The 12,240-nt window shown below is 37.1% G+C and overlaps 1 protein-coding gene across 2 annotated transcripts in view; it reads left to right on the top strand.

Moving 5' to 3' along the window:
* Nucleotides 1-12,240, top strand: part of MFSD4A (major facilitator superfamily domain containing 4A) — a 173,261-nt gene that overhangs the window by 149,358 nt on the left and 11,663 nt on the right. For both annotated transcript variants that reach the window (XM_053706614.1, XM_053706615.1), the window contains exons 8-9: nt 837-907; nt 3,355-3,475. In XM_053706614.1, the coding sequence (XP_053562589.1) occupies nt 837-907; nt 3,355-3,475 (192 nt within the window). The remainder of the gene's footprint in view (nt 1-836; nt 908-3,354; nt 3,476-12,240) is intronic.

The raw sequence follows: 12,240 nt of genomic DNA, 5'->3' as shown, positions 1-12,240 counted from the left end.
TAATGGTCCTTTAAACTCTTAAAAAGCAATTCGAAATGTGTTTAACAGATGTCCCAAATTTGCAAAATGTAATAGTCTAAGGGCTCCATTTATTAAGCGGCGGATGCTACTTCGGAGCCCCATCATTTCAGGTCCGCCTTAAACGGAAGTTAAAGGGACACTGGACCCAAATTTTTTCTTTCATGATACAGATAGAGCATGCAATTTTAAGCAACTTTCTAATTTACTCCTATTATCAATTTTTCTTCGTTCTCTTGCTTTTTTTATTTGAAAAAGAAGGCATCTAAGCTATTTTTTTGGTTCAGAACCATGGAAAGCACTTGTTTATTGGTGGATGAATTTATCCACTAATCAGCAAGAACAACCCAGGTTGTTCACCAAAAATGGGCCGGCATCTAAACTTACATTCTTGCATTTCAAATAAAGATACCAAGAGAATGAAGACAATTTGATAATAGGAGTAAATTAGAAAGTTGCTTAAAATTGCATGCTCTATCTGAATTCCAAAATAAAAAATTTGGGTTCATTGTCCCTTTAAGAAGCTTCCTTAACTTGTCCACCACCTTTTAGGTGGCAGACTGAAATCATCCCGATCCGATCCAGATGATTGACGGCCCCTGCTAGTGGCCGATTGGCCATTAGTGAGCAGGGGGCGGCATTGCACAAGCATTTCACCAGAAATGCTTGTGCAATGTTAAATGCCGACAGCATGCACTACAGCAAATTATGTCCGCTCGACTGTTGTTAAATCTACTCCTAAATCTTTATTTTTAAGTAATTATTATGCTGCATCTATATCCGCATTTCTATTAAGATAGTGATATTTATACCCTTAGGCTGTGCCACAACTATTCTTGTAACTGGAGCAGCATTGGGGGAGATGGTCCTGCAGATTCTAGTGGGAACGGTGAGTATGCCGTTATTCTTAATAAAAAAAAAAAGTTGAAAGAGGCATAAATCTACAATTGGTTAAGTGCTCGAGCATTATCCGTTATGAATTTTAGTGCAGGCCCTCATAAAAATCTGTTATCTGAGAGAAAGAATACAAATGCGCTACCCAACATGAATATTGTAGCTTGCGTTACTGTACACTACCGCATGCATAATATATAATGATCATAAACTTATAATACCTGAACAAAAATGCAAGCAGCATGGATTGCGCTCCGGAGATGTTAACACTCCATACCTCTTGTATATTTGAGTGTTGCTTATAATCTTGCACAATGTATTTAAACACAGTAGATTTGCATATTTAAAACATGCATAATAAAAAGATAATGCAATGAAACAAACAGAATTTCTAATAACAGCAGATTTGTTTCCTTGAATTATATGTCCCTGCTATCATGTGACAGCCATGAGCCAATCATAGACTAATATACATATATACTGTGAATTTGTTCAGTAGGAGCTGCGCCTCAGAAAGTGTTTGCATAAAAACACTGCACAATTTGATAATGGAATTATTATTTTTTTAAATTACATGCTCTATCTGAATCAAGTTGAAATTTTGACTTTCATGTTCCTTTAATGTCAGCTCTGTATTAGCAATGCATTGCAGATCCTTTGCTGTACAAAGCTGGTGATTGGTGGATACACACATAAGGTACCACTGATTGGCTCAGCAGCTATGTTCAGCTCTGGACTGGCAGTGCTACAAATGTATGAAAAACTTGGGATAAATGGGTTAGTTAGCATGCTGTTTTAAAATAGAACGGAATGGGTTTGAATTTTGTAAACCCTACAAAAAGCCATGCTACACACTTAGCATGGAAATGACATAGGGACCACTGTCCCTTTCTTGCCCAGACGCTGTTGTCTCCTATTCCACTTATATGTTTAACATTATTTCCTGTGCAAGGTGGGGGTGGGGAGCGCTCAAAAAGAGCTGTGAGTTGGACTGTGATTCTTAACTATTCCTTAAAATCCTTCAAATCTTCTCACAAAAATCCTAAATTAAAGTGTTAATAAATTAATCACTATGCTATGTGGCGGTAGACGTTTCTACAAAAGAGTGTACTCCGTGTTAAAACTTATTTCCCCTAATCGGCAATTTTGTAACAATATATATTGTTTGAAACTTAGTTTAAAGTGCAGTGCGTGTATATATGTGCATTAGTAATATTCCCATCCGCAACAGATACTACTGGTATTTATCCTATTCCTTAACACTTCTATCCGTAATGTGTAAGCACAATGTTGTGAATACAATATTGTAAATATACTTATAAGTGAATGAAAAAATATACAGTGGTACAGTCTTGATAAAGGCGCAAGGTACAGCGCTGAAACGCGTAGAAAACGACATCGAGTGTGGATACTATTAGCTCCAGCAGAAGGATCACAGGAACACTCCCCCCACGATCCGGCTACCCGATAGGTCCTCCGTGCACCACGTCAGACGGACATCAAACACACCTGGGTAGGAAGTAGTTGCGGAAGCGACCCAAACGGCGGTACGCCGACGGGAGAAACAACAACTCGGCTTGTACACAGAAGCACTCTTCCCAGAACCCACGGCACCACGATAAATATCACGGAGGTAAGGGATATCGGAGGTCCGGTTAGGGGGAGTCGAGCCAATTTGTTTTTACCTTTGGGACTTTTTTAATCTATGGACTAGTTGTGGCCACAACTTAAGAATACCCTATCAGATATATTACTAAAGAATCACAATATCTGAACTCACTGAAAAACATTATTTTTAAACAATTACACTTTTTCATAGGATATGGATATGCTCTAATATATGCTTTAATTACAAAGATACGGAACACCATATGAATTGTCTTCAGCAACAGTATTTGTATTTGTATTTTAACATGTTTTAAGTAAATGTTTTTTTTCTAAACCACTGTATATTTTTTCATTCACTTATAAGTATATTTACAATATTGTATTCACAACATTGTGCTTACACATTACGGATAGAAGTGTTAAGGAATAGGATAAATACCAGTAGTATCTGTTGCGGATGGGAATATTACTAATGCACATATATACACGCACTGCACTTTAAACTAAGTTTCAAACAATATATATTGTTACAAAATTGCCGATTAGGGGAAATAAGTTTTAACACGGAGTACACTCTTTTGTAGAAACGTCTAACGTCTACCGCCACATAGCATAGTGATTAATTTATTAACACTTTAATTTAGGATTTTTGTGAGAAGATTTGAAGGATTTTAAGGAATAGTTAAGAATCACAGTCCAACTCACAGCTCTTTTTGAGCGCTCCCCACCCCCACCTTGCACACTTTCACACATCTGATATTGGGAGCATATCAGACTTGGGGAAGCAAGTTCACTCCTCACCCCCTCTTTTTGTAACATTATTTCCTGATTCAGGTGATGCAAACGCAAGGTAGTTACAGCTTCCTGGTGTGCGGTGTCAGTCTCTCTTCCCTGGCTCTCATAATGTTTATTGTGCTTCTGGTGTTTGACAGTTTGCATCCCGGAGTCTTAGAAGGTAAGAGATAATTATTCATACATTGTTATCCATTGACATCTATTGCAGATAACAGGAAACAAAGAGAATTGCTACACATTAGAACAGGGCTCAAGATATCTGTTCAAAATCTAGTGGCAATGGCAAGCTCCAAAAAATAATTTAACCCCTTTGTTGCCAACAAAACACAAGCAAAATCAATGCGTTATAATACTTTTTTGTGATAAACTGGTAGCAGTTATTTCACCTCATAGCCAGCAGTAATTTAAACCTGTGGTTGTCATAAACAGCCAGTGTTTTAACGCTTTGTTACACACTCATACCTGTAGTTTAATTCCTTGATAGGTCAGACCATACATAAACAAATGACAACCATAGCTTACCTGTATCACACATGGGCAAACAAGTAGTTAAATTTGCACTGTGTAACACTCTGACAGTAGTTACATGACCTCTTGAATGCCCAGAACATGTCACAGTGACTTAACTTCCATACCTGTAAACAATGTGCCTTTGGCTGGTGCATGAAGGGAGAAAGATAAGTACTGAGCAAATGTGCTATATGAAAAATCCTATGTTACTCTTTTTTTCAAAAATGCAAGAGACCTAAAGTGTATTCTAACCTGGGACTAGAGTCCATTTGTATAGAAGTTGTTTGTTGACTCCTGTATTTCAAAGACACAATCTTTTTAAAAATAATGCAATTATGTTATTTAACATTATATTTTATCACAAATATTATCATAATACTTTCTTAAAGGGACACTGTACCCAACATTTTTCTTTTGTGATTCAGATTGAGCATGAAATTTTAAGCAACTTTCTAATTTACTCCTATTTTCAAATTTTCTTCATTCTCTTGGTATCTTTATTTGAAATGCAAGAATGTAAGTTTAGATGCCGGCCCATTTTTGGTGAACAACCTGGGTTGTCCTTGCTGATTGGTGGATAAATTCATCCATCAATAAAAAAGTGCTGTCCAGAGTGCTCAAACCAAAAAAAAGCTTAGATGCCTTCTTTTTCAAATAATGATAGCAAGAGAACGAAGAAAAATTGATAATAGGAGTAAATTAGAAAGTTGCTTAAAATTGCATGCTCTATCTGAATTACAAAAGAAGAAATGTGGGTTCAGTGTCCCTTTAAAGATAAAGAGATAAACCAATGTATTTATTTATAGTCAGTATGGCTTTATGGTTACCACCATAAGTGTAGTATATAACCAGTCATTGAAAGGGGAAATCAGCAAGTTGAAGGAACAGTACCCATTTTTGACATCTACACAAATCACTGCAATTTATATATTTTGGGCCAGATTAAAAGTGGAGCGCAAAATATTGCTTTCGCTAAAGAGATATTTGCACTCCACTTTGTAATACCACTGCATGCAAATGTGCAATATCAGCGTGACCTCGCGTTCTCATTGCACGGAAGCATTGAACTGACTAGAGCGCGCTTCTATAGGCTCCATTGGGAGCTTCATTCTCATGTCGTTAGACATGGCATGAGAACTAGCACAGCGAAGGGGGTAAGTCGTGGAGCGATGGGCAGAAAAACATAATTTATGTAAGAACTTACCTGATAAATTCATTTCTTTCATATTAGCAAGAGTCCATGAGCTAGTGACGTATGGGATATACATTCCTACCAGGAGGGGCAAAGTTTCCCAAACCTCAAAATGACTATAAATACACCCCTCACCACACCCACAAATCAGTTTAACGTATAGCCAAGAAGTGGGGTGATAAGAAAAAAGTGCGAAAGCATAAAAAATAAGGAATTGGAATAATTGTGCTTTATACAAAAAAATCATAACCACCACAAAAAGGGTGGGCCTCATGGACTCTTGCTAATATGAAAGAAATGAATTTATCAGGTAAGTTCTTACATAAATTATGTTTTCTTTCATGTAATTAGCAAGAGTCCATGAGCTAGTGACGTATGGGATAATGACTATCCAAGATGTGGATCTTCCACGCAAGAGTCACTAGAGAGGGAGGGATAAAATAAAGACAGCCAATTCCGCTGAAAAATAATCCACACCCAAAATAAAGTTTAAATCTTATGATGAAAAAAACCCTGAAATTATAAGCAGAAGAATCAAACTGAAACAGCTGACTGAAGTACTTTTCTACCAAAAACTGCTTCAGAAGAAGAAAACACATCAAAATGGTAGAATTTAGTAAAAGTATGCAAAGAAGACCAAGTTGCTGCTTTGCAAATCTGATCAACCGAAGCTTCATTCCTAAACGCCCAGGAAGTAGAAACTGACCTAGTAGAATGAGCTGTAATCCTTTGAGGCAGAGTTTTACCCGACTCGACATAAGCATGATGAATTAAAGATTTCAACCAAGATGCCAAAGAAATGGCAGAGGCCTTCTGACCTTTCCTAGAACCAGAAAAGATAACAAATAGACTAGATGTCATTCGGAAACTCTTAGTAGCTTCAACATAATATTTCAAAGCTCTAACTACATCCAAAGAATGCAATGATCTCTCCTTAGAATTCTTAGGATTAGGACATAATGAAGGAACCACAATTTCTCTACTAATGTTGTTAGAATTCACAACCTTAGGTAAAAAATTTAAAAGAAGTTCGCAACACCGCCTTATCCTGATGAAAAATCAGAAAAGGAGACTCACAAGAAAGAGCAGATATTTTAGAAACTCTTCTAGCAGAAGAGATGGCCAAAAGAAACAAAACTTTCCAAGAAAGTAATTTAATGTCCAATGAATGCATAGGTTCAAACGGAGGAGCTTGAAGAGCCCCCAGAACCAAATTCAAACTCCAAGGAGGAGAAATTGACTTAATGACAGGTTTTATATGAACCAAAGCTTGTACAAAACAATGAATATCAGGAAGATTAGCAATCTTTCTGTAAAAAAGAACAAAAAGAGCAGAGATTTGTCCTTTCAAGGAACTTGCAGACAAACCTTTATCCAAACCATCCTGAAGAAACTGTAAAATTCTCGGAATTCTAAAAGAATGCCAGGAAAAATGATGAGAAAGACACCAAGAAATGTAAGTCTTCCAGACTCTATAATATATCTTCCTAGATACAGATTTACGAGCCTGTAACATAGTATTAATCACCGAGTCAGAGAAACCTCTTTGACTAAGAATCAAGCGTTCAATCTCCATACCTTTAAATTTAAGAATTTGAGATCCTGAAGGAAAAAAGGACCTTGCGACAGAAGGTCTGGTCTTAACGGAAGAGTCCACGGTTGGCAAGAGGCCATCCGGACAAGATCCGCATACCAAAACCTGTGAGGCCATGCTGGAGCCACCAGCAGAACAAACGAGCATTCCTTCAGAATCTTGGAGATTACTCTTGGAAGAAGAACTAGAGGCGGAAAGATATAGGCAGGATGATACTTCCAAGGAAGTGACAATGCATCCACTGCTTCCGCTTGAGGATCCCTGGATCTGGACAGATACCTGGGAAGTTTCTTGTTTAGATGAGAAGCCATCAGATCTATTTCTGGAAGTCCCCATATTTGAACAATCTGAAGAAATACCTCTGGGTGAAGAGACCATTCGCCTGGATGTAACGTTTGGCGACTGAGATAATCCGCTTCCCAATTGTCTATACCTGGGATATGAACCGCAGAAACTAGACAGGAGCTGGATTCCGCCCATACCAGTATCCAAGATACTTCTTTCATAGCCAGAGGACTGTGAGTCCCTCCTTGATGATTGATGTATGCCACAGTTGTGACATTGTCTGTCTGAAAACAAATGAACGATTCTCTCTTTAGAAGAGGCCATGACTGAAGAGTTCTGAAAATTGCACGGAGTTCCAAAAATGTTGATTGGTAATCTCACCTCCTGAGATTCCCAAACCCCTTGTGCTGTCAGAAACCCCCATACAGCTCCCCAACCTGTCAGATTTGCATCTGTTGAGATCACAGTCTAGGTTGGAGGAACAAAAAGAAGCCCCCTGAACTAAACAATGGTGATCTGTCCACCACGTCAGAGAGTGTCGAACAATCGGTTTTAAAGATATTAATTGAGATATCTTTGTATAATCCCTGCACCACAAATAATGCTATCAAAAGACCATAAAAAGGCAAAATAGTTTGAATAAAACTCCAAAACCCGGTTCCTCAAAAGAAACTGGAAGAAATACCCCAGAAGATTCCAGGTCTGAGCAGCGCTTGAACCCCATGGGTGCCCAGCAATGCTTCAACAGTACCCAAAATATATAGGACAGAAACACAGTTAAAGAAAGTGTTAGCCTTGCTGGAATAAAATCAAAGAAATTTGGACAAAATAAATTTCAAAGAAGCCTTAACCTGCCCCTTACCAGCCAAGCTGGAATTCGGCACGTACATCGCAAAATTAGGGAGCTGATTTCGAACTCCAATTATAGACATGTTACTTGGGAAAGAACTCAGGAATTCGTTCCTTAATAAGAACAACCAAACTAGTATAAGCTTAAAGTTTTTAGTCTTAGAACTCAACCTTGAAGCCCAGAGTAACAGTTAAGAATTAAATCCAATTATAAAACAAATAATTGATTATCTTAGAACAAAGGAAATATGGATTTTTTTTTTAAAAATCACAAAATTCTTCTAGCTAACAAAGCTAAAGACATAGATTAACCCTCATCTGCGAAAATATTCAATAAAATGAAGACACAAATGAAATTATTAGCATGATAGTTCAGTTTAAAGGACCAGCCAATACAGTGGACTTGCATAATCAATAAATGCAAAACAACAAGACAAATGCAACAGCACCTAGTCTAGTAAATGTTTTCCCTTTAACAATGCTAAAATAAATCATAATCTGATACTTGATCTTAAAGTAAACAGAGAAAATGAAGCAATTGCAATATCCAAATAAATCACAGGACCAAGCCTGAAACTAAATAATTTTCCATAAATAAGATACAGCTATCTAAAGGAAAATAAATACTATTTTGCTATAGAAACAATAGCATAATTAGTAGAATTAGAGATAGCCCCAATAAATTGGAGAACCCTCCAAATTGAGTTTAACTGCTGGCAAAGAATATAGTATAAAACCTTTTTGAAGAAGGAATAAAAGAAAATTCTCAGCCTATTCCATTCCCTAGTATAGGGAATTGGAAAGAAAACCTCTAAAGAAATAAATAGGCAGAAATAATGTCAGCTAGTCTTAAAGAACTAGTTACCTTAATATCCAAAATAATCAACACCTTTTCAACAAAGAACAAATGTACTTTAATAATTGAAAAATAATAAAAAAGTAGATTTGTTAGTGTCAATATCTGATGAAGAAAATTTCTGAAAAAAACATCATCAGAGAAGGATAAATCAGTATGTTGTTGGTCATTTGAAACTTCAATAATTAAAAAAGAAGTGAAAAAGACCTAAAAATTTTATTAGAAGGCACGAAGTCAGACAAAGCCTTTAACATAGAATCAGAAAAATATTTCTTATAAGTCTTCTAAATATTTCTTGTAAGAAAAGAAAATATATAAAGCATAAATACTAATGGATTCCGCATGTAAAAGTATAACATAATATCTTATTACAAACCATAGCTAAAGATAAACATTTATAACATTTAAAATAAATGAACTTAGCTTTGGTAGAACTGAAACTCAGTTAAGCGTTTTTCCAAAAGTGGCTTCTGATTCAGAGTCCATTTGAGACATCTTGCAATATGTAATAGAAAAAACAACATATAAAGCAAAATTGATCAAATTCCTTAAATGACAGTTTCAGGAATGGGAAAAAAATGCCAATGAACAAGCTTCTAGCAACCAGAAGCAATAAATAATGAGACTTAAATATTGTGGAGACAACAATGACGCTCAAATTTTTTTTAGCGCCAAAAAAGCCGCCCACATTATTTGGCGCCTAAATGCTTTTGGCGCCAAAAATGGCGCCACATCCGGTAACGCCGACATTTTTTGGGGCAAAAACGTCAAAAAAATGACGCAACTTCCTGCGACACGTATGACGCCGGAAATGACAAGAAATTTTTTGCGCCAAGAAAGTCCGCGCCAAGAATGACGCAATAAAATGAAGCATTTTCAGCCCCCGCGAGCCTAACAGCCCACAGGAAAAAAAGTCAAATTTTAAGGTAAGAAAAAATTGAATTATCCATATGCATAATCCCAAATATGAAACTGACTGTCTGAAAATAAGGAACGTTGAACATCCTGAATCAAGGCAAATAAATGTTTAAACACATATATTTAGAACTTTATATAAAAGTGCCCAACCATAGCTTAGAGTGTCACAGAAAATAAGACTTACTTACCCCAGGACACTCATCTACATGTAGTAGAAAGCCAAACCAGTACTGAAACGAGAATCAGTAGAGGTAATGGTATATATAAGAGTATATCGTCGATCTGAAAAGGGAGGTAAGAGATGAATCTCTACGACCGATAACAGAGAACCTATGAAATAGACCCCGTAGAAGGAGATCATTGAATTCAAATAGGCAATACTCTCTTCACATCCCTCTGACATTCACTGCACGCTGAGAGGAAAACCGGGCTCCAACCTGCTGCGGAGCGCATATCAACGTAGAATCTAGCACAAACTTACTTCACCACCTCCACAGGAGGCAAAGTTTGTAAAACTGATTTGTGGGTGTGGTGAGGGGTGTATTTATAGGCATTTTGAGGTTTGGGAAACTTTGCCCCTCCTGGTAGGAATGTATATCCCATACGTCACTAGCTCATGGACTCTTGCTAATTACATGAAAGAAATATAAATATATATGTATATGCTGATATACATATATATTTGTGTGTTATTTTGTGTATATACACATTTTAACACATACATATTTGTGTATATAAGCATATACATATATATTTACACTGGGAACATGCAGTTCCCATAGACCGCAATGTAAAGGCCCATTAATCCTTGAACTAAAACCGGGGCCCTGACTTAGGTCAATTTACACAATAAACTGCTAGATATGAAACAAACATAGCCTGGTATATTGATAGAAACAGGGTAATATGCTGAACATCAACAAGTATAGCTCCACCTTTAAACTATAAGTTTAGCATAGCATATGGTATGTATACATTAGTAAATATTGAACAGCACTAACAGACATATGAATATATTTATAAGTCCCATTAACTGTAAAACTAGCAAACAGAAGTTAACTGTGTAAATATAACAAAGTCTCATCAGGAATGTAAGAGACTATGCACCTATGGCGTAGACTATATAGATAGGTCATGTCCCAAGATGATGTAGGTTAGTCTGCCAGCCTATCTAGTGGTTCTAAGTCAAACTCAGTTAATGTTTAGCCTATTCCGTCTTTAGGATACATGCTGAAAATTGTTAATTGCTCCTCCCGGCCAATACTACAGACCATATGTAGGTCCTCATCGTCCAAGGCAGATCTAGGTGTTTCAAGAGTGTCCCAGCAACTGCCAAATCGAATACCGTTCATACATGCCAGTGTAGACCGTGTCCAGGGCTCAAAAACCATAGCCATTATTTCCCAGTTTTGCGCCCCTAAGACCCGCTTGGTCGGCATTGCCGTGGATTCTACTATCCCCTTAGCTTGTAAGGTAATCACTTAAGATTCCAGGAGCGCTCTTCCTATCTGTGATTTTCAGTGCAGTCTTGCAGGTAAAAATACGGCTTACCGTGTTTTGAATTTGCCGAGGCTCAAATCGGGCTGGATTCCTGTCTCTTGGCAATTGGATGTCCGGGTGTTTCACGGCCTTCTGCCTCTTTTCCTTTCGATCTTTAATAATAAATGATGGTGCTGCCATCAGACTCTCTCCGTCTTTGCTGGAGGAGACTTGAGGAGATAAACGGTCCGTAACTAGAATAAGGAGCTCTCTCTTTAGGTCCAAAAACAATACATTGATAACATGGTAGATCTCTTCCATGGTGGCTAGTAAGGATCAGTTTCTTAGTATTATAGGAAGAGTAGATCTTGGATTGTAAGAGTTGTCCTACTCCACGTGGATATACACGTAAAGATGGTCGCTTCCCAGTGGCTTCTACAGTGAACTCTCCATTAACATGAGAGATATGCCAGAAACTGAATTATCTGCTAGAGACCTAGCTTGCTGGATCGGCTCTCCAATAGTTAAGCCCCACTTGATTAGCAATATGTGTTCCTGAGCGGTCTATTATTCAAATAGGCTGGTATTATGTACAGAGCTGTAGTGTTGTGCGACCACTCAGTTCCGATGCTAGCTCTGCCCCCCTACTTTTTTTATTTCACAAAACTTTGGGGGCAATTGGGGGACATTATTTTAAAAACTGTTTTAGTCTCAGACAAGCCTGTTTATTTTTTTATTTTTTTTCCAGGTTAATTTCTATAATACATAAAATAATAAAACTGATGTAGTAACTTTTCTCATCCACAATTTCTTGGCCAGAGCAGATATACTACTATATTTGTTGTTTTTTGTTGCTTTATTCAAAATGTCAAACATTATACATCTTCAATATCTGTCAGTTGCTTATTAACTAAAGAAGTTACTCTTTGGCACAGTTTTGAATATCATCTATGACAGAGGCACACAGTTAAATGGACAGCCTAATCAAAATTAAAGGGACAGTCAACACCAGAATTTTTGTTGTTTTAAAAGATAGATAATCCCTTAAATACCAATTCCCCAGTTTTGTATAACCAACACAGTTATAATTATACACATTTTACCTCTGTAATTACCTTGTATCTAAGCCTCAGCAGACTGCCCCCTTATTTCAGTTCTTTTTACAGACTTGCAGTTTAGCCAATCAGAGCTGTCTCCATGGTAAATTCACGTGCATGAGCTCAATGTAATCTATATGAAACA

This window comes from Bombina bombina, chromosome 3 (assembly GCF_027579735.1).
Source record: "Bombina bombina isolate aBomBom1 chromosome 3, aBomBom1.pri, whole genome shotgun sequence".
Lineage (NCBI taxonomy): Eukaryota > Metazoa > Chordata > Amphibia > Anura > Bombinatoridae > Bombina > Bombina bombina.
The sequence above is the reverse complement of the archived record's forward strand: the minus strand, read 5'-3'. Positions and strand labels throughout refer to the sequence as shown.